This window comes from Entelurus aequoreus, linkage group LG22 (assembly GCF_033978785.1).
Source record: "Entelurus aequoreus isolate RoL-2023_Sb linkage group LG22, RoL_Eaeq_v1.1, whole genome shotgun sequence".
In the NCBI taxonomy this organism is placed as follows: Eukaryota; Metazoa; Chordata; class Actinopteri; order Syngnathiformes; family Syngnathidae; genus Entelurus; species Entelurus aequoreus.
Window position 1 is genome coordinate 39,320,243 of NC_084752.1, and position 25,375 is coordinate 39,345,617.

Consider the following 25,375-nt stretch of genomic DNA (forward strand, 5'->3'; position numbering starts at 1 on the left):
ATGCCCATTGTCTTTGGGTGAAGTGTAAATGTCCATAAGCCCAGAGTCGTTCTGCATGCAATGCAAGCAAAGTTCGTTTCCCAGGTGTCGTTGAGGAGGGAGGGAGGTCCATCTTTGAAATTCCTCAGGGGATGATTACAGAACAGCAGCCTGTTCTTGTCTCAAGGCCATTCGGGGGAGTCAAATCGTAGATAAGGATTTCAGTTTTTTCTCGAACAGGCATTAACAATGACTTGTCTGTTCTATTCGTCCATGCTGGCTCTCATATCCAAACCTTCCTTTTATAGCAAGCTTTTCCATGATGTGATCCATCTTGAATGAATTAATGATCTTTATTTGTCATTGTACATGTACAGGTACAGGTCCAACGGAATTTAGGTTGCTTCCCTAAGGTGCTTTGCATTTAAAAACACAATATACAGAAACAACACAATATACACAATATGCAATATACAATTCAGTCCAGAAATCGCCACAGACTGTGTTCCCACAGCCCGGCCCAATCCGTCCATTGCGACGAACAGCCTTTGGGCTCCTTGAGTGGCTGCCATCGTCTTACGAATTTGACGATACACCAGAGCAATGCCCAGCCCAATCAGCAGGTGCCCCACGATCACAGTTCCAAATAGGTAGATGTCTTCCACGTCCTCCATGGAAAGGACTGACGTCACTTAGCATTCTCCTTTCAACACCCGATGATGATGATGATGTTGTTTATGATGTCACTTAGCATTCTCCCTTTAACACCTGATGATGATGATGTTGTTTATGATGTTTTCCACAGGATTATTCATCACCGCAACAAAGCTTGCACTTGCTGCCTCCATCTTTTCTTTCTCTTGTTTACATCCCGCCTCTTTAGTCCCCTCATACTAGTATGTTTAAGGTACAATCAAGGTTTATATGCGGTAAAAAGGCACACTCCGACCCAATGGGGCAGAGCTGGGCAAATATTTTGACTCGGGGCCATTTAGAGAAAAAAATGTGCCTGGGGGCCAAGGTGTATGTGTGTATAAATTATACACAGTCGTGCTCATAAGTTGACATACCCTGGGAGAATTTATAATTTCTTGGCCATTCTTCAGAGAATCTGAATGATGACACAAAAACCTTTCTTCCACTCATGCTTAATGATTGTGTGAAGCTATTTATTGGCAAACAACTGTGTTTACTCTTTTTAAATCAAAATGACAAAAGAAAGTACCCAAATGATCCTGATCAAAAGTTGACATACCCCAGTAGGGATGATGTTTGATAAGAAATTATCGATTTATAAATAGTTGATTTATATAGGCTAGTAAGGTAAAGTTTTGTACCTGACAATATATAAATCAACTATTTATAAATACACATTAGTAGGCTAAATGAACCTCTTTAACATAAGAAATTATCGAGTTCGAGCCTATTATCGAATCCTCTTATCGAACCGATTCCTTATCGATTCTCTTATGGAGTCCAGATAGGTTGTTGTATATGGAAAAAAAAAACACAATATTTGGTTTAACAAAAGCTCACTTTTATTATAGAAGAAAAAAAAAGTAATTTAATAAATAAATAAATATTGACTGTTACCCCCCTAAAAAATTTAAATTAAATAAATATTGACTGTTGTTACCCAAAGTATATTAAGTGGGATTTTTCAGAGAAACAAATATATACAGTAACACAAAAACAAGCTGTCTCTGTGATCACTATAGGTGTATAAATAATAATATAGTGTTAAATAAAATCAGTCCCTTGGGCACAAAACTGGAAATAATACAGCTCTCCAAAAAGTGCACTTCTGCTGCTATTTGACATAACTGTTTGTTATGATGCTTTGACATTTTTGCACTTTATTTCTTTATTGAAAGAAACTTCTATGAAGAGAAAAGTTGTTTGCAAATGTGGTTACAATGCTAAAAAATGAAAAGTTAAAGCTAAAAATAGAAATACACTTTATTGAGTTAACATTATTTCTTTATAGGGGGAAAAGATGTTATGAGCTAGGGCAGTGGTCCCCAACCACCGGGCCGTGGCCTCAAAATTTCTGGAAGAAAGTCATTTGGAGTGATGGCTTTCTTCTGGCGACTCGACCATGCAGCCCATTTTTCTTCAAGTGCCTCCTTATTGTGCATCTTGAAACAGCCACACCACAATTTTTCCAGAGAGTCCTGTATTTCAGCTGAAGTTATTTGTGGATTTTTCTTTGCATCTCCAACAATTTATTATACCCCTTTCCTGTTTCATGCAGTACAATGACCTTTTCTCGCAGATCCTTTGACAATTCTTTTGCCTTCCCCATGACTCAGAATCCAGAAGCATGTGTGCAGCACTGGATGAAAGATGCAATGGTCTGTCAGAAACCCAGAAACTCTCTGAGCTTTTCTACACACACATTCATTACAAACAAACATGTCACAGGTGAGGATTGGAACCTTGATTAGTCATTCAAACCTGTTTGTGTCAACTTTTGTGCATGTTATCAGATCAAAGTCACTGGGGTATGTCAACTTTTGATCAGGGTCATTTGGGTACTTTCTTTTGTCATTTTGATTTAAAAAGAGTAAACACAGTTGTTTGCCAATAAATAGCTTCACACAACCATTAAGCGTGAGTGGAAGAAAGGTGTTTGTGTTATCATTCATATTCTCTGAAGAATGGCCAAGAAATCATCAATTCTTCCATGGTATGTCAACTTATGAGCACGACTGTATACTGTAAAAACCTGATGTACAGTATGTGTGTTTGGCTCCACTAATACCAAAAGTCACAATGTCCGCTAGAGTTGTAAATGTTCCGGTGTGTACAGGGGAAGAAGACGGCACAGACAGCAGGGACGTCGTTTAACTCTGTTTATATAGGATAATATGAAGTGTGAACTAACCCAACTATGTGTAAGGTGTGCGACTATGTGTGGGAATTAAATGTTGAGTGTTGAGCGAGAGGCGGAAGTCCAAAGAGAAGCTCTGAACTGAACCCAGGGTGAGTCTGCTGTCATTCCAAGTCCCCTAAGTGTGTACCAAGTTCCATGGTGCTCCGGCTGAAAACCCTAAAATGACAGTTGAGGTTTTGCAGAGAACTGTGGGAGAAATTTCATGTCGGCAAAATGGGTTTTTTAACAAATCTTGCTAATACTTTAAGGAAGTGTGCTTGTAAGTCTCCTAAATATGTGTACCAAATTCTGTGGTGGTCTGGCTAAACACCCTAAAGTTACACTGGTGTTTTGTACAGAACAGTGAACTGTGGGAGAAATTTCAAGTCGGGCAAGACTTGTTTTTCAACCAATCTTGTTAAAGTTTTAAGGAAGTGTGCTTGTAAGTCGTCTAAAGATGTGTACCAAATTATGTGGTGGTCTGGCTAAACACCCTAAAGTTACACAGGTGTTTTGTAGAAAATCGTGAACTGTGGGAGAAATGTCAAGTAAGGCAAAACTTGTTTTCCAACCAATCTTGTTAAAATTCTAAGGAAGTGTGCTTGTAAGTCTTCTAAAGATGTGTACCAAATTCTGTGGTGGTCTGGCTAAACACCCTAAAGTTACATCAGGTGTTTTGTACAGAACACTGAACTGTGGGAGACATTTCAAGTCGGGCAAAATTTGTTTTCCAACCAATCTTGTTAAAATTTTAAAGAAGTGTGCTTGTAAGTCGTCTAAAGATGTGTACCAAATTCTGTGGTGGTCTGGCTAAACACCCTAAAGTTACATCGGGTGTTTTGTACAGAACAGTGAACTGTGGGAGACATTTCAAGTCGGGCAAAATTTGTTTTCCAACCAATCTTATTAAAATTTTAAGAAAGAGTGCTTGGAAGTCTCTTAAAGATGTGTACCAAATTCTGTGGTGGTCTGGCTAAACACCCTAAAGTTACATCGGGTGTTTTGTACAGAACACTGAACTGTGGGAGACATTTCAAGTCGGGCAAAATTTGTTTTTCAACCAATCTTATTAAAATTTTAAGAAAGAGTGCTTGGAAGTCTCCTAAAGATGTGTACCAAATTCTGTGGTGGTCTGGCTAAACACCCTAAAGTTACATCAGGTGTTTTGTACAGAACAGTGAACTGTGGGAGAAATTTCATGTCGTGCAAAACGTATTTTCCAACCAATCTTGTTAAAGTTTTAAGGAAGTGTGCCCGTAAGTCTCCTAAATATGTGTACCAAATTCTGTGGTGGTCTGGCTAAACACCCTAAAGTTACATCAGGTGTTTTGTACAGAACAGTGATCTGTGGAAGAAATTTCAAGTCGGGCAAGACTTGTTTTCCAACCAATCTTGTTAAAATTTTAAGAAAGTGTGCTTGTAAGTCCCCTAAATATGTGTACCAAATTCTGTGGTGGTCTGGCTAAACACCCTAAAGTTACATCGGGTGTTTTGTAGAAAATCGTGAACTGTGGGAGAAATGTCAAGTAAGGCAAAACCTGTTTTCCAACCCATCTTGTTAAAATTCTAAGGAAGTGTGCTTGTAAGTCGTCTAAAGATGTGTACCAAATTCTGTGGTGGTCTGGCTAAACACCCTAAAGTTACATCGGGTGTTTTGTAGAAAATCGTGAACTGTGGGAGAAATGTCAAGTAAGGCAAAACCTGTTTTCCAACCAATCTTGTTAAAATTTTAAGAAAGTGTGCTTGTAAGTCCCCTAAATATGTGTACCAAATTCTGTGGTGGTCTGGCTAAACACCCTAAAGTTACATCAGGTGTTTTGTACAGAACAGTGAACTGTGGGAGACATTTCAAGTCGGGCAAGACTTGTTTTCCAACCAATCTTGTTAAAATTTTAAGAAAGTGTGCTTGTAAGTCCCCTAAATATGTGTACCAAATTCTGTGGTGGTCTGGCTAAACACCCTAAAGTTACATCAGGTGTTTTGTAGAGAACAGTGAACTGTGGGAGACATTTCAAGTTGGGCAAAATTTGTTTTTCAACCAATCTTGTTAAAATTTTAAGAAAGAGTGCTTGGAAGTCTCCTAAAGATGTGTACCAAATTCTGTGGTGGTCTGGCTAAACACCCTAAAGTTACATCGGGTGTTTTGTACAGAACACTGAACTGTAGGAGACATTTCAAGTCGGCCAAAACGTGTTTTTCAGCTAAATCTGCTAAAATGTTCCAGACACATGCGTGTCATTTGTCTAAAGGTCTGTACCAAATGATGTGACCATCAGGCTAAACACCCTAAAGATGAAGTAGGTCTTTTGAAGAACACATTGAGTAGTTTGAGAAATTACAAGTCGGGCAAAAACTTTTAATTTGACAAACGTGTGCTTGAAGGTAAGTCCCCTAAATGTGCGTACCAAATTTCATGGTGATGCAGCTAAACATTTGTTTTGTAGAGAACATTTAGCTGTGTGAGAAATTTCAAGTCAGTCCTACTTATGGGGTCAAACATTGAGGCTTTGTAACTGTCAAACACGGTGGTGTATTTGTCAGGAGAGTAATAGCCCAGGCAACATCGTAAAAGGGTCACGTTTTGCCAAGGTTTTACCCTTTAGTGTGCAGCTTTTAGAAAGTCCACAAGTGTAAGATGTTCGATCTCCAGGAAGAATAGAGGGAAGTGACCAAAGATTCTGTATCATGGAAGGTTTGTGGCATTTCTGAACAGAATGTATATTCCCCCACCATGTTTGTGAGCTCTTATTGTGGCATTTCTGAACACAATGTATATTCCCCCACCATGTTTGTGGGCTCTTATTGTGGCATTTCTGAACAGAATGTATATTCCCCCACCATGTTTGTGGGCTCTTATTGTGGCATTTCTGAACAGAATGTATATTCCCCCACCATGTTTGTGAGCTCTTATTGTGGCATTTCTGAACAGAATGTATATTCCCCCACCATGTTTGTGGGCTCTTATTGTGGCATTTCTGAACAGAATGTATATTCCCCCACCATGTTTGTGAGCTCTTAAGTGCGTTTTAGCCAGGTGGATTCCTTCCAATGGAGGAGTCTCCTTCCTGCAAATGCAACAAACTGATATGAGAAGTATTCTGTGATGGATGATGGTCTCAGCGTACGTCACAAGAATAACATGTTTGTTCTTTTTCTGCTCTCCTTCCTATCTAGTTCCTTGGACTGGCATTCCTGGCCATCGGGTTGTGGGCATGGAGCGAGAAGGTGGGCACAGAGGTTCAGTTCCAGTCTTTGCTGGTTTACACCCACTCAAATGTCTTTCTCTTCACTTCTTACTTGTGTGGAGGATGAAACCTTTAGTGGGAAATAATCCAAACATTTTTAAAGAAGAGTTGTTTAATATGTATATCATGTGTAGTCCATGTCACGATACACCATATATATGTGGATATGTTTAGTCCATGTCACGATACACCATATATATGTGGATATGTTTAGTCCATGTCACCATACACCATATATATGTGGATATGTTTAGTCCATGTCACCATACACCATATATATGTGGATATGTTTAGTCCATGTCACCATACACCATATATATGTGGATATGTTTAGTCCATGTCACCATACACCATATATATGTGGATATGTTTAGTCCATGTCACCATACACCATATATATGTGGATATGTTTAGTCCATGTCACCATACACCATATATATGTGGATATGTTTAGTCCATGTCACCATACACCATATATATGTGGATATGTTTAGTCCATGTCACCATACACCATATATATGTGGATATGTTTAGTCCATGTCACCATACACCATATATATGTGGATATGTTTAGTCCATGTCACGATACACCATATATATGTGGATATGTTTAGTCCATGTCACGATACACCATATATATGTGGATATGTTTAGTCCATGTCACGATACACCATATATATGTGGATATGTTTAGTCCATGTCACCATACACCATATATATGTGGATATGTTTAGTCCATGTCACCATACACCATATATATGTGGATATGTTTAGTCCATGTCACGATACACCATATATATGTGGATATGTTTAGTCCATGTCACCATACACCATATATATGTGGATATGTTTAGTCCATGTCACGATACACCATATATATGTGGATATGTTTAGTCCATGTCACCATACACCATATATATGTGGATATGTTTAGTCCATGTCACCATACACCATATATATGTGGATATGTTTAGTCCATGTCACGATACACCATATATATGTGGATATGTTTAGTCCATGTCACGATACACCATATATATGTGGATATGTTTAGTCCATGTCACGATACACCATATATATGTGGATATGTTTAGTCCATGTCACGATACACCATATATATGTGGATATGTTTAGTCCATGTCACCATACACCATATATATGTGGATATGTTTAGTCCATGTCACGATACACCATATATATGTGGATATGTTTAGTCCATGTCACGATACACCATATATATGTGGATATGTTTAGTCCATGTCACGATACACCATATATATGTGGATATGTTTAGTCCATGTCACCATACACCATATATATGTGGATATGTTTAGTCCATGTCACCATACACCATATATATGTGGATATGTTTAGTCCATGTCACCATACACCATATATATGTGGATATGTTTAGTCCATGTCACGATACACCATATATATGTGGATATGTTTAGTCCATGTCACGATACACCATATATATGTGGATATGTTTAGTCCATGTCACGATACACCATATATATGTGGATATGTTTAGTCCATGTCGCGATACACCATATATATGTGGATATGTTTAGTCCACGTCACCATACACCATATATATGTGGATATGTTTAGTCCATGTCACCATACACCATATATATGTGGATATGTTTAGTCCATGTCACCATACACCATATATATGTGGATATGTTTAGTCCATGTCACGATACACCATATATATGTGGATATGTTTAGTCCATGTCACCATACACCATATATATGTGGATATGTTTAGTCCATGTCACCATACACCATATATATGTGGATATGTTTAGTCCATGTCACGATACACCATATATATGTGGATATGTTTAGTCCGGGGGTCGGCAACACGCGGCTCTAGAGCCGCATGCGGCTCTTTAGCGCCGCCCTAGTGGCTCTCTGGAGATTTTTCAAAAATGTATGAAGAATGGAAAAAGATGAGGGGAAAAAAATCTATTTTTTTGTTTTAGTATGGTTTCTGTAGGAGGACAAACATGACACAAACCTCCCTAATTGTTATAAATCACACTGTTTATATTAAACGTGCTTCACTGATTCGAGTATTTGGCGAGCGCCGTTTTGTCCTACTAATTTTGGCGGTCCTTGAACTCACCGTATAGTTTGTTTACAATGTATAACTTTCTCCGACTTTCTAGGACGTGTTTTATGCCACTTCTTTTTCTGTCTCATTTTGTCCACCACACTTTTAACGTTGTGCGTGAATACACAAAGGTGAGTTTTGTTGATGTTATTGACTTGTGTGGAGTGCTAATCAGACATATTTAGTCACTGCATGACTGCAAGCTAATCGATGCTAACATGCTATTTAGGCTAGCTATATGTACATATTGCATCATTATGCCTCATTTGTAGCCATATTTGAGCTCATTTAGTTTCCTTTAAGTCCTCTTAATTCAATGTATATCTCATGACACACTATCTTTATGTAATATGGCTTTTAATTTGTTGCGGCTCCAGACAGATTTGTTTTTGTATTTTTGGTCCAATATGGCTCTTTCAACATTTTGGGTTGCCGACCCCTGGTTTAGTCCATGTCACGATACACCATATATATGTGGATATGTTTAGTCCATGTCACCATACACCATATATATGTGGATATGTTTAGTCCATGTCACCATACACCATATATATGTGGATATGTTTAGTCCATGTCACGATACACCATATATATGTGGATATGTTTAGTCCATGTCACCATACACCATATATATGTGGATATGTTTAGTCCATGTCACCATACACCATATATATGTGGATATGTTTAGTCCATGTCACCATACACCATATATATGTGGATATGTTTAGTCCATGTCACGATACACCATATATATGTGGATATGTTTAGTCCATGTCACGATACACCATATATATGTGGATATGTTTAGTCCATGTCACCATACACCATATATATGTGGATATGTTTAGTCCATGTCACGATACACCATATATATGTGGATATGTTTAGTCCATGTCACCATACACCATATATAAGTGGATATGTTTAGTCCACGTCACCATACACCATATATATGTGGATATGTTTAGTCCATGTCACCATACACCATATATATGTGGATATGTTTAGTCCATGTCACCATACACCATATATACGGTATGTGGATATGTTTAGTCCATGTCACCATACACCATATATATGTGGATATGTTTAGTCCATGTCACCATACACCATATATATGTGGATATGTTTAGTCCATGTCACCATACACCATATATATGTGGATATGTTTAGTCCATGTCACCATACACCATATATATGTGGATATGTTTAGTCCATGTCACCATACACCATATATATGTGGATATGTTTAGTCCATGTCACCATACACCATATATATGGTACGGAGATGTTGACATGCGGAGTTTCAAGCACTCTTCATTCTCTAGCGGGTGACTTTTCAAATGATGCTACAAATTAGCAGTGCTGATACTTTTTGTAGCAATGCTTTTGCCGCATACTTGACATATTACGGTTGTCTGTTCAACATCTTCCCGCTTGAAGCCAAACTGCCGCCAGACGATGAATCCCCTGCGGTTTTTTGGGGGAATTAATCCTTCCTGCATTTGTTACCAGATTGGCACCTTCTTTCTCTCGTATTACCTCTCCGCTAGCATCACAGCTAACTTTACCCATGCTGCTACCTCTCTGCTCAAGGAGGGTGTATACGTATGTGACGTATGTCGTGACGTATGCAAGAAGGTGTGCTTGTTTTATGTCTCTGTGAGAAGGAGAGACAAGATAGAGTGAGAAGAGCCTGTAGTGTAATGCCCGCAGCTAAAAGCAACTGCGTGAGAACGTATACTCCAATATCACTATATAGTCATTTTCTATATCGCACAGAGACAAACCCGCGATATATCCAGTATATTCCATACATCACCCAGCCCTATTCTGAAGTACAGCGTTTTTTTGTTGTTTTTTACAACACAGAACTACATCTTGGATACAATATACAGTACAGGCCATACGTTAGGACACACCTTCTCATTACAATGTGTGTTCTTTATTTCCATGACTATTTACATTGTAGATTGTCACATCAAAACTATGAATGAACACATGTAGAGTTATGTACTTCACAAAAAAAGGTGAAATAACTGAAAATATATTCTAGTTTCTTCAAAATAGCCACCCTTTGCTCTGATTACTGCTTTGCACACTCTTGGCATTCTCTCCATGAGCTTCAAACACACCTGTGAAGTGAAAACCATTTCAGGTGGCCACCTTTTGAAGCTCATGGAGAGAATGCCAAGAGTGCGCAAAGCAGTAATCATCTGTGGTCGCCGAATCTGTGCCCCACCCCCCTCCACGAAGGAGAGGGGGGCAGAGCAGAAAAGAAACGGCAGATCAACTGGTCTAAAAGGGGGGTCTATTTAAAGGCTAGATCAGGGGTCACCAACGCGGTGCCCGCGGGCACCAGGTAGCCCGTAAGGACCAGATGAGTAGCCCGCTGGCCTGTTCTAAAAATAGCTCAAATAGCAGCACTTACCAGTGAGCTGCCTCTATTTTTTACATTGTATTTATTTACTAGCAAGCTGGTCTCGCTTTGGCCGACATTTTTAATTCTAAGAGAGACAAAACTCAAATAGAATTTGAAAATCCAAGAAAATATTTGAAAGACTTGGTCTTCACTAACTGACAAAGAAACAGATCACAGATTTGGTGTCCAGTTCAAAGTGTGACATGATTTATTTAAAAATTTGAGAGTTGACTTTTGTATTTTACATGAGTTATTATTTGTACAAACATGGTGCAAAGTAATTCATGATTTGTTAAAAAATGTTAGTGGCTAGCTAGTTAAAATGGGATATTGTGATTTCCCAAGACTGTCTTAGAAGTCATCATTTGAAAAATGTGCACTTAGAGAAAATATAAAAATAAAGTGTTGCATATTGATATTTATCTGTTTCTATATATATTTATTGTGAGAAATCATTAAGATGATCAGTGTTTCCACAAAGATAAATATTAATTATTAATAATAACATAGAGTTAAAGGTAAATTGAGCAAATTGGCTATTTCTGGCAATTTATCTAAGTGTGTATCAAACTGGTAGCCCTTCGCATTAATCACTACCCAAGAAGTAGCTCTTGCTTTCAAAAAGGTTGGTGACCCCTGCTCTAGAGTATACAAATGAGTTTTAAGATGGGACTTAAATGCTTCTAGTGAGCTAGCATCTCTAACTGTTACTGCTAGAACATTCCAGAGTACTGGAGCCCCGATAGAAAACGCTCTATAGCCCGCAGACTGTTTTTGGGCTCTGGGAATCACTAAACTTTTACTGCAAATAAATATTAGCCCCAAATATCGATTATTGGCCTCCTTGACTACTAAAAATCGTTTAAAAAAAAAAAACGTATCAGTAGATCTCTAATTAGTACAAACATTTTAGACGTCAGAAAATAGTTTTTTCTAAATAAATAATGATCTTTTATTTTAACAATCAAACCTTAAAACAAAGCAATTTCTGGACAGTAAACAAGTGGAGACGGGACCAACCCCCCTTTGCTGGTGGCATCCCAGTACTGCACTTTAGTTTGTACCAATTGCCTCAAAAGGATCCCATTCCACATATTTGACATCATTTTTAATAACCAATTAATCCGACATGACCAGCGACAGTGATTTAGTTCTTTTCTGGTCCATTGTTTTGGGGGTGGTACTAACAAAAAACTCCTTTTTACTACCCCACCAGGGTGTTCTGTCCAACATCTCATCCATAACTGACCTGGGGGGCTTCGATCCAGTCTGGCTCTTCCTGATGGTCGGCGGCGTGATGTTCATTCTGGGATTCGCCGGTTGCATCGGAGCGCTGCGGGAAAACTCCTTTCTGCTCAAATTTGTAGGTCACTACATCACACAGCTGAGCCCCTTCAAGTCGACACCAGTTTAACCAAAGCTGCAATTAACAAATACTTTGATTGTTGACTAGTCTTTGACTTTTTTAACATTTAGTCGACTAATGGAATATGAAGCGTACACCTTTTAAGTGGCTCTAGTTTGCCATCAGCTTTTAAATTCAGCTTAAAGGGGTCTTATTAGGATTTTTTTGCTACATTTTAAAACACTTCCTTGTGGTCTAAATCAAATTAATTTTACTCTTGATTTTAATCGTACTCAGTAATTGTATCTAACCAATTTACAGTTTAACAGGACAAACCTTGTCCAATGATATGAAAGCATGTGTTAGTCACAAAGATTATGATCAAGGCTTATGTCAGGCTCATTAGTATCAAATAAACACAATAGAAGGGACTCTTAAAAAAAACAACAGACGAAAAATAAATGTACATACAATTATGCAGTGCTAAAATAAGTACCGGTAAGTTCTAACTAAATAAGTCATGAAAAATAACTAGAAAAAGCCATTTCTGTGGAATATTGCATGTGCTGAAGCTGAACTAAAATGCTAGTGGAATGTAGAAATGGTTTGAAGGTTGGAATAGTTTAAAAGTGGAAAATGGACAAGCGGTAGAAAATGGATGGATGGATGGGTTTAAAAGGTGAAGAGCAGAAGCTGTACTGAAATGTAGTATGAATCTTGAAGCACAACATTTTGGTATAGTTAGAAAAGTTTGCATACTTCCAGGACGGTACATTCATTTTTAGCTTTAAATATAGAAAAAAAGCTAAAATGCGAGCATAAAAAGTTAGCATGCTGTCAGGGGAATAGATAGCAAACTTCTAAGATGGCACCAAGTAACAACATCCATGGTTATTAGGTTAAAAGTATGAAATTAGCTAGTATGTGACATGCTAACAGTCAATGTTAGCATTTAACATGTTAACATTAGCATACTAACGGGGGAACGTCCAGCATATTTATAAGATGGCGCCAAGTAACACGATCCATGATTATTAGGTTAAAAGTATGAAATTAGCTAGTATGTGACATGCTAACAGTCAATGTTAGCATGTCAATGTTAGCATTTAACATGTTAACATTAGCATACTAACGGGGGAACATCCAGCATATTTATAAGATGGCGCCAAGTAACACGATCCATGATTATTAGGTTAAAAGTATGAAATTAGCTAGTATGTGATATGCTACCAGTCAATGTTAGCATGTCAATGTTAGCATTTAACATGTTAACATTAGCATACTAACAGGGGAACGTCCAGCATATTTATAAGATGGCGCCAAGTAACAGGATCCATGATTATTAGGTTAAAAGTATGAAATTAGCTAGTATGTGACATGCTAACAGTCAATGTTAGCATGTCAATGTTAGCATTTAAAATGTTAACATTAGCATACTAACAGGGGAACATACAGCATATTTATAAGATGGCGCCAAGTAACACGATCCATGATTATTAGGTTAAAAAGTATGAAATTAGCTAATATGCTAACATAAAATGTTAAAATGCTAATGTTAGCATGCTAATTGTGGAACAGCTAGCACACTTTTAAGATGGCACTTAAGCAATGGAATCCATGCCTATTCGGTTAACAAGTACCGTATTTTTCAGAGTATAAGTCGCACCGGCCGAAAATGCATAATAAAGAAGGGAAAAAACATGTATAAGTCGCACTGGAGTATAAGTCGCATTTTTGGGGGAAATGTATTTGATAAAAGCCAACAGCAAGAATAGACATTTGAAAGGCAATTTCAAATGTCTAAAGAATAGTGAACAACAGGCTGAATAAGTGTACGTTATATGAGGCATAAATAACCAACTGGTATGTTAACCTCACATATTATGGTAAGAGTCATTCAAATAACTATAACATATAGAACATGCTATACGTTTACCAAACTATCTGTCACTCCTAATCGCTAAATCCCATGAAATCTTATACGTCTAGTCTCTTACGTCAATGACATCAATAATATTATACGATATTTTACGCTAACGTGTTAATCATTTCACACATAAGTCGCTCCTGAGTATAAGTCACACTATGAAAAAAACTGCGACTTATAGTCCGAAAAATACGGTACAACATTTGCCAAAATGCTAGCATAAAACGTTAGCATGCTAATTGTAACATTAGCATTTATTAGGAAAAAAGAATAAAGGTTATGGCGAGCAAATAAATCATTTATTTCAACTGTTGGACTTACTACGTGTGTTTTGTCCCATTACTCAGCTAGTGGATAGATACTGGACTACTAAAAGAAAGATAGCTGCAGCCTTAAAATGAGCTGCCTGTGACCTTCAAGGCTTTGGCATAGAACCAAATGTCCCTTCTTCTTTCGTGGAAGAATTCTCAGCTTTCATTCTACTTTTCACAAGTAACAAAATGCAAAAATGGACAAAAATAATAATAAAAAATAACAATCTTTGTTTTGGTGAATATACGAAATTGAAACAAAAGAAGTGCAAGTTAATAATTCTAACAGACATTTGTAAAGGTGTTAGCATATTTGCATATTAATTGCTTGATTACACTACAAATATGCATGAAAACATTCCTTCATACACGGGACGGTTTAGTCAGTAAGAATTGTTTAAGTTATGTTGTAAAACTTACTATCGTTGCTTGGAGTGATGAATGAAGAATCCTTTCGAGCAGAAATGCTATGGACGGTTATACTGCCGGTTCAAGGCATTCAACCAGGAAGTAGTTTATTAGTTTAATTGATTATTTCTTCGGTCAGTGGTCAACAAAATAAACAAACAGTTTGACATAAACAAACAGTTGTACATTCATAAATTGAAAATGTTGAACACTTATTGCGCCTTTCCCTATAAACATTGTCAAAAAGAAGATGAGCTTCCTAAAAATATGACATTTCCTTTGCACAACATATTATAAATACAGCTTGTACACAACATAAACACTGTTCAATTATATACACAGTAAAGACATGTGAAATATCTTTGTACACCTTTGTACCAATTATATACAAACAATTATACTTCCATTATTATTTATATCCCACATTTAGTTTGTTATTAACAATAATCGTAGTATTAACTACTGTGTTGATTCAAGAGTGATATTTTTACAAGACATTGGTGTTAAAGTGTGTTTTAAAGGCCTACTGAAATGACATTTTTTTTATTTAAACGGGGATAGCAGATCTATTCTATGTGTCATACTTGATCATTTCGCGATATTGCCATATTTTTGCTGAAAGGATTTAGTATAGAACAACGACGATAAAGATTGCAACTTTTGGTATCTGATAAAAAAAAGGCTTGCCCCTACCGGAAGTAGCGTGACGTAGTCAGTTGAACATATACGCAAAGTTCCCTATTGTTTACAATGATGGCCGCATGAAGTGAGAGAGATTCGGACCGAGAAAGCGACAATTTCCCCATTAATTTGAGCGAGGATGAAAGATTTGTGGATGAGTAAAGTGCAAGTGAAGGACTAGTGGGGAGTTGAAGCTATTCAGATAGGGAAGATGCTGTGAGAGGCGGGGGTGACCTGATATTCAGCTGGGAATGACTACAACAGTAAATAAACACAAGACATATATATACTCTATTAGCCACAACACAACCAGGCTTATATTTAATATGCCACAAATTAATCCTGCATAAAAACACCTACGTGTTTGTTATGCTAGCTCCTAGCTCCTATGCTAGCTCCTAGCTCCATAGAACACGCCAATACAATTCAAACACCTGATCAACACACACAATCACTCAGCCCAAAAGTCCGTTCACCTAACCCAAGGTTCATAAAGCTTATATATTTAAACAAAGTAACGTATGTGACGCGCACATACGGTCAAGCGATCAAATGTTTAGAAGCCAAAGCTGCATACTCACGGTAGCACGTCTGCGTCTTTGTCATCCAAATCAAAGTAATCCTGGTAAGAGTCTGTGTTGTCCCAGTTCTCTACAGGCGTCTGTGTATCCAAGTCAAAAGTCCTCCTGGTTAGAGTCTCTGTTATCCGAGTTCTTCCATCTTGACTGCATCTTTCGGGAATGTAAACAAAGAAGCGCCGGCTGTGTACGTGTTGCTGCTGACTTCATTCGCAAAATACGTCCGTTTCGCACCGACAACTTTCTTCTTTGCTTGCTCAGCTTCTTTCTCCATAATGCAATGAACATAATTGCAACAGATTCACCAGCACAGATGTCCAGAATACACCCAGAATGAGATGAAAACAGAGCTATTTCGTATTGGCTTCAATGTGGAAGGCATACCCGTGTTCCCCGGGCTACGTCACGCGCATACGTCATCCTCAGAGGCGTTTCGAACCGGAAGTTTAGCGGCAAATTTAAAATGTCACTTTATAAGTTAACCCGGCCGTATTGGCATGTGTTGCAATGTTAAGATTTCATCATTGATATATAAACTATCAGACTGCGTGGTCGCTAGTAGTGGCTTTCAGTAGGCCTTTAAATGTGTGAATGGAACTGGAACATTTTAAGGAATCATCCAAACTGTTCCACAGACGAACCCATTTGTAACCCGCAGCACCTGCAGTTAACGAACTCATCCAAAAGACGGCACCATTCCACAAACAATAACACACCTTTTCAGCGTCTCTGTCGGTGTAATGTGAAAACCATTTGTTGAATACAAAAGATTATGGTTGTTAGCGAAGAAAAATCCATAAATTAGCAGCGCAGTTTTATAAGCTGCAGGATTTAAAGCGTTGGAAAAAAAGTAACTGCTTATAATCAGGAAAATACGGTATAAAACAAACTTTCGTTACTGAACTCCTTTATTTCCGCCCATTCTACTTAAGTCTCTGGCAACTAAATATGCAAGCAGTAGGTATTTCTGTTTATGTAGACAACCGCTTATGTCTGCCAGGGTCAGCCAGTCCGTGGGATGTCGACTTAAACGGGTTCCAGTGGACTGGTGGTGAAGACAATGGGTTTCAGAGGTGTTGTTTGTGTGGTTAGTTCTCAGTCTTCCTGGGTATCATCTTCTTCCTGGAACTGACAGCAGGAGTCCTGGCCTTTGTCTTCAAAGACTGGATCAAGGACCAGCTCAACTTTTTCATCAACAACAACATCCGGGCCTACAGGGACGACATTGATCTGCAGAACCTAATCGACTTCACCCAAGAATATGTGAGCTTGAGCTTGGCTTTGAGGACTCTCATTGGAGTTGACTCCTGACTGCAAGTTGTGCTGGCCTCGTTGCAGTGGGAGTGCTGCGGAGCTTTCGGAGCCGACGACTGGAATTTGAACGTCTACTTCAACTGCACGGATTCCAACCCGAGTCGAGAGCGGTGCGGCGTGCCCTTTTCCTGCTGCACCAAAGATCCAGCGGTACGTCACGCTCATTCCCACACCTTTCCTTCCCACTTTCCCTTTGAAACATTCTTGCAGACATACTGTACGGTCATGCCTTTCATGGCCCGCAGAAATATTTACACGGCTTTCTGCTGGAGAATGTGAAGCTCCTCCCCAGTTGCAGATAGTTTGCTTATCTGTGTTCTGGGAACTTTCAACAGGACATGCAGGCTGTTTAGTCCTCTCACTCTCAGCACGGTCGGTGGGACTGAAAGAAGGAATTGTTGTCCCCCGCTAAAATGGTGACAGTACTTGTTCTGCTTGCTGACGAAGGACATTTAGCACAAACTATAACAAAGCAGGACTTGCTATTTCAAGTGTTATCCTAGCACACGCAGCTTTTACATAACAAAAAACACAAAGTGGGACCTTAACTTAACTAGGGCTGCAACAACTAATCGATTAAAATCGATTATAAAAATAGTTGGCGATTAATTTAGTCATTGATTCGTTGGATCTATGCTATGCGCATACACACAGGCAATTTTATTATTATTTTTATTTATTTTTAATTTTTTAAATTTTTTAAATAAACCTTGATTTATAAACTACATGTACAAACAGCCGACAAACAATAAACAAAATAAGTATGGTGCCAGTATGCTTGTTTTTTTCCAATAAAATACTGGAAAGGATAGAAATGTAGTTTGTCTATTTTATCCGATTAGTAATCGATTAATCGAAGTAATAATCGACAGATTAATCGATTATCAAATTAATCGTTAGTTGCAGCCCTAAACTTAACCTTAAAGGGGAACTTTTTTTGGAATTGTTCACAATCTGTATGTTAATGCATTATAAATATTAAATAAATTGGATCAAAAGTCTGCTTACCATGGAGCCTACGGAAAACGTTCAATTCTGCCAATAAAGCCCTTAAAAAAACATCCAAACACCTCCATTAGGTTTTATATACATGATGTAAGTATATATGTCATGTAGTAACATTCATCATGTAGTAACATTCATAATAACATGTAATATATACATGATGTAAGTATATATGTCATGTAGTAACATTCATAATAACATGTAATATATACATGATGTAAGTATATATGTCATGTAGTAACATTCATAATAACATGTAATATATACATGATGTAAGTATATATGTCATGTAGTAACATTCATAATAACATGTAATATATACATGATGTAAGTATATATGTCATGTAGTAACATTCATAATAACATGTAATATATACATGATGTAAGTATATATGTCATGTAGTAACATTCATAATAACATGTAATATATACATGATGTAAGTATATATGTCATGTAGTAACATTCATAATAACATGTAATATATACACGATGTAAGTATATATGTCATGTAGTAACATTCACAATAACATGTAATATATACACGATGTAAGTATATATGTCATGTAGTAACATTCACAATAACATGTAATATATACACGATGTAAGTATATGTCATGTAGTAACATTCATAATAACATGTAATATATACACGATGTAAGTATATGTCATGTAGTAACATTCACAATAACATGTAATATATACATGATGTAAGTATATATGTCATGTAGTAACATTCATAATAACATGTAATATATACACGATGTAAGTATATGTCATGTAGTAACATTCATCATGTAGTAACATTCATAATAACATGTAATATATACATGATGTAAGTATATATGTCATGTAGTAACATTCATAATAACATGTAATATATACATGATGTAAGTATATATGTCATGTAGTAACATTCATCATAACATGTCATATATACATGATGTAAGTACATATGTCATGTAGTAACATTCATCATAACATGTAATATATACATGATGTAAGTATATATGTCATGTAGTAACATTCATAATAACATGTAATATATACATGATGTAAGTATATATGTCATGTAGTAACATTCATAATAACATGTAATATATACATGATGTAAGTATATATGTCATGTAGTAACATTCATAATAACATGTAATATATACATGATGTAAGTATATATGTCATGTAGTAACATTCATAATAACATGTCATATATACATGATGTAAGTATATATGTCATGTAGTAACCTTCATAATAACATGCAATATATACATGATGTAAGTATATATGTCATGTAGTAACATTCATCATAACATGTAATATATACATGATGTAAGTATATATGTCATGTAGTAACATTCATCATAACATGTAATATATACATGATGTAAGTATATATGTCATGTAGTAACATTCATCATAACATGTCATATATACATGATGTAAGTACATATGTCATGTAGTAACATTCATCATAACATGTAATATATACATGATGTAAGTATATATGTCATGTAGTAACATTCATAATAACATGTAATATATACATGATGTAAGTATATATGTCATGTAGTAACATTCATAATGACATGTAATATATACATGATGTAAGTATATATGTCATGTAGTAACATTCATAATAACATGTAATATATACATGATGTAAGTATATATGTCATGTAGTAACATTCATAATAACATGTAATATATACATGATGTAAGTATATATGTCATGTAGTAACATTCATAATGACATGTAATATATACATGATGTAAGTATATATGTCATGTAGTAACATTCATAATAACATGTAATATATACATGATGTAAGTATATATGTCATGTAGTAACATTCATAATAACATGTAATATATACATGATGTAAGTATATATACATGATGTAAGTATATATGTCATGTAGTAACATTCATAATAACATGTAATATATACATGATGTAAGTATATATGTCATGTAGTAACAATTATAATAACATGTAATATATACATGATGTAAGTATATATGTCATGTAGTAACATTCATAATAACATGTAATATATACATGATGTAAGTATATATGTCATGTAGTAACATTCATAATAACATGTAATGTATACATGATGTAAGTATATATGTCGTGTAGTAACATTCATAATAACATGTAATATATACATGATGTAAGTATATATGTCGTGTAGTAACCTTCATAATAACATGCAATATATACATGATGTAAGTATATATGTCATGTAGTAACCTTCATAATAACATGCAATATATACATGATGTAAGTATATATGTCATGTAGTAACATTCATCATAACATGTAATATATACATGATGTAAGTATATATGTCATGTAGTAACATTCATAATAACATGTCATATATACATGATGTAAGTATATATGTCATGTAGTAACCTTCATAATAACATGTAATATATACATGATGTAAGTATATATGTCATGTAGTAACATTCATAATAACATGTAATATATACATGATGTAAGTATATATGTCATGTAGTAACATTCATAATAACATGTCATATATACATGATGTAAGTATATATGTCATGTAGTAACCTTCATAATAACATGCAATATATACATGATGTAAGTATATATGTCATGTAGTAACATTCATCATAACATGTAATATATACATGATGTAAGTATATATGTCATGTAGTAACATTCATCATAACATGTAATATATACATGATGTAAGTATATATGTCATGTAGTAACATTCATAATAACATGTCATATATACATGATGTAAGTATATATGTCATGTAGTAACATTCATCATAACATGTAATATATACATGATGTAAGTATATATGTCATGTAGTAACATTCATAATAACATGTAATATATACATGATGTAAGTATATATGTCATGTAGTAACATTCATAATGACATGTAATATATACATGATGTAAGTATATATGTCATGTAGTAACATTCATAATAACATGTAATATATACATGATGTAAGTATATATGTCATGTAGTAACATTCATAATGACATGTAATATATACATGATGTAAGTATATATGTCATGTAGTAACATTCATAATGACATGTAATATATACATGATGTAAGTATATATGTCATGTAGTAACATTCATAATAACATGTAATATATACATGATGTAAGTATATATGTCATGTAGTAACATTCATCATAACATGTAATATATACATGATGTAAGTACATATGTCATGTAGTAACATTCATCATAACATGTAATATATACATGATGTAAGTATATATGTCATGTAGTAACATTCATAATAACATGTAATATATACATGATGTAAGTATATATGTCATGTAGTAACATTCATAATAACATGTCATATATACATGATGTAAGTATATATGTCATGTAGTAACATTCATAATAACATGTCATATATACATGATGTAAGTATATATGTCATGTAGTAACATTCATAATAACATGTAATATATACATGATGTAAGTATATATGTCATGTAGTAACATTCATAATAACATGTAATATATACACGATGTAAGTATATATGTCATGTAGTAACATTCATCATAACATGTAATATATACACGATGTAAGTATATATGTCATGTAGTAACATTCATAATAACATGTAATATATACATGATGTAAGTTTATATGTCGTGTAGTAACATTCATAATAACATGTAATATATACATGATGTAAGTATATATGTCATGTAGTAACATTCATAATAACATGTAATATATACATGATGTAAGTATATATGTCATGTAGTAACATTCATAATAACATGTAATATATACATGATGTAAGTTTATATGTCATGTAGTAACATTCATAATAACATGTAATATATACATGATGTAAGTATATATGTCATGTAGTAACATTCATAATAACATGTCATATATACATGATGTAAGTATATATGTCATGTAGTAACATTCATAATAACATGTAATATATACACGATGTAAGTATATACGTCATGTAGTAACATTCATAATAACATGTAATATATACATGATGTAAGTATATATGTCATGTAGTAACATTCATAATAACATGTAATATATACATGATGTAAGTATATATGTCATGTAGTAACATTCATAATAACATGTAATATATACATGATGTAAGTATATATGTCATGTAGTAACATTTAATATTTACGTAGTTTGATCATTTTAAGCATACACAACACTCTAATTTAAAAAACGCTTTCTTCATCACCGATTTCTGCTCACTTCATGAGAGCCAACAAACATAATAAAACATCACTTACTGTACAATGTCTGCTGTCATTATGATGCCGACTGCTAGGATGTTCATATATTTCCACGTTGATGAAAAATGTACCATAATCCTGGGTGGGGGGGGGGGGACAAGTGCTTTTCGTGTCGTCCTCACCAGGTCCAGGTCCTAAAGGGCTGCTAAAGTTTCCCAACTTGTCAAATTATATCCTTAGCCATCTACTGTCCAGGTGAGAGGCATGCATTATGATGTACAATAAACTTACAGGGAGCAGGGAAGCGAGGAAGCAGCAGACCACTTCATGATGTAAACATGGGGAGACACGGAAATGATCACATCACCGCTATAAATAGTTTGTTTGCGTTAGCGCTTATTATAACAATATTGCTAATACTTGGTTAATGTTCAGTTAATGAATGAAGTATTGTTGGTGGTTTTTAGAGGGCTTGATGGGCGGAATAGTCTACAACCATTAACTCGTACTTGCTGTATTTTACCACTTAGAATGCATAAAAAAGGAAAGAAACGTGTTCTTGTCTTACGTAGGGATTGTGAATGATAGGCAAAATGTCCCCTTAAAGAGCGTTTTGAGAAAAGAGCCGATTCTCTGCAAATTGCTATGCAAATATTTGAGTTCCAAGCATTCCATTACTTGGCAAAGCAAACGTCACAGTGAAGCCTCCCCAAAACATCTGGTCCTACTCGCTAACACTAGCTTGCAACTAGAAAGAGTCATAATGTTGCTACCCAACAAAGGGAGAGAAAACAAACGTGAGTGTGAAGGACAGTGCTGAGAAGAAGGCGTGGATGATATTCATTGAATTAAAGAGTGAAATCATCAAAAACATGACATGTGGTGTAGCTAACTGACCTGGCGAAGCAGTAGCACGGCTAGTCTCCACCATACTGAAGCAGAACAGCGGTTATTTATCCATGAAAATATGGAGAAGCTGGAAGGTGGTACTGTTGAAGTCCACTCTCTAAGGTCAATATTGTACATTATTATTACTTGACTTCATAAAACTACTGTTTGGAGTACATTCTATTGTATTCTTTAACTTATCTCGAGGTTTGTTTTTAATTTGTGAAAAGACATTTTACATATGTGACAGCGTGGCTTGGATGGCTTCAGATAAGTTCCAACCTGGAGATACCAATGGGGTGCTCCATCTTGTGGAAAACAAAGTCAGTGTTCAAAAACAAGGAAATATCATGTGGACCAGGGGTCACCAACCTTTTTGAAAGCAAGAGCTACTTCTTGGGTAGTGATTAATGCGAAGGGCTACCAGTTTGATACACACTTCAATAAATTGCCAGAAATAGCCAATTTGCTCAATTTACCTTTAACTCTATGTTATTATTAATAATTAATGATATTTACACTTAATTGAACGGTTTAAAAGAGGAAAAAACACAAAAAAAGTGACAATTACATTTTGAAACATAGTTTATCTTCAATTTCGACTCTTTAAAATTCAAAATTCAACCGAAAAAAAGAAGTGAAAAACTAGCTAATTCAAATCTTTTTGAAAAAATTAAAAAAAGAATTTATGGAATATCATTAGTAATTTTTCCTGATTAAGATTAATTCTAGAATTTTGATGACATGTTTTAAATAGGTTAAAATCCAATCTGCACTTTGTTAGAATATATAACAAATTGGACCAAGCTATATTTCTAACAAAGACAAATCATTATTTCTTCTAGATTTTCCAGAACAAAAATTTTAAAAGAAATTCAAAAGACTTTGAAATAAGATTTAAATTTGATTCTACAGATTTTCTAGCTTTGCCAGAATATTTTTTTTGAATTTTAATCATAATAAGTTTGAACAAATATTTCACAAATATTCTTGGTCAAAAAAACAGAAGCTAAAATGAAAAATTAAATTAAAATGTATTTATTATTCTTTACAATAAAAAAAGATACATTTATTTGAACATCGATTTAAATTGTCAGGAAAGAAGAGGAAGGAATTTAAAAGGTAAAAGGTATATGTGTTTAAAAATCCTAAAATCATTTTTAAGGTTGTATTTTTTCTCTAAAATTGTCTTTCTGAAAGTTATAAAGACCAAGTCTTTAAAATATTTTCTTGGATTTTCAAATTCTATTTGAGTTTTGTCTCTCTTAGAATTAAAAATGTCGGGCAAAGCGAGACCAGCTTGCTAGTAAATAAATACAATTTAAAAAATCGAGGCAGCTCACTGGTAAGTGCTGCTATTTGAGCTATTTTTAGAACAGGCCAGCGGGCTACTCATCTGGTCCTTACGGGCTACCTGGTGCCCGCGGGCACTGCGTTGGTGAACCCTGATGTGGACCCTAAAAATACAAAAATGAGGGGTATTTTATTTGAACTAAGCAAAATGATCTGCCAATAGAACAAGAAAATGTGGCTTGTCAGGACTTTCCAAAACAAGTCAAATTAGCTAACCTCAATGAACCCCAAAATAGCTTCAAATAAGTATATTCTCACTAATAACAAGTGCACTTTTCTTGGTAGAAAAAAAAGAGACCTTTTTGCTCAATATGTTGAAAAATATTCTTAAATGAAGTAAATGCTAGTGCCATTATCTTGACATAATGATATGCGCTCGCCATTACATTTCTTGAAACCAGCAAACTTATACTAAAAACTAGTTTATTGTTCTTAATGGAAAGGCAACAAGGCAAGCACTTGTTACTCTCGGGGTCTCCTAGCCGCTCAGGCTAATCATATTGTCTAAAAATGCATTTTTCCATGGATAACATGACATAATTGCGCCAAGTGCGTGCTCTTTCAGTCGATTAGTGCGCATATATACAGCCCCGCCCCCGGCCAAAAAAATGTTGATTGTAATTTTGAGGAATTTATCTGAATGTGCATGAACTATTTCTGTTCAAAATTGCTAGAAA

General features: G+C 35.3%; 1 protein-coding gene across 1 annotated transcript in view; it reads left to right on the plus strand.

Annotated features, from left to right (window-relative positions):
• The window catches only part of LOC133639676 (tetraspanin-5), a 36,755-nt gene that overhangs the window by 3,270 nt on the left and 8,110 nt on the right, over positions 1 to 25,375 (plus strand). Inside the window, exons 2-5 of the mRNA XM_062033188.1 lie at positions 6,029 to 6,079; positions 11,860 to 12,006; positions 16,986 to 17,156; positions 17,232 to 17,357. Coding sequence (XP_061889172.1) covers positions 6,029 to 6,079; positions 11,860 to 12,006; positions 16,986 to 17,156; positions 17,232 to 17,357 — 495 coding nt within the window. The remainder of the gene's footprint in view (positions 1 to 6,028; positions 6,080 to 11,859; positions 12,007 to 16,985; positions 17,157 to 17,231; positions 17,358 to 25,375) is intronic.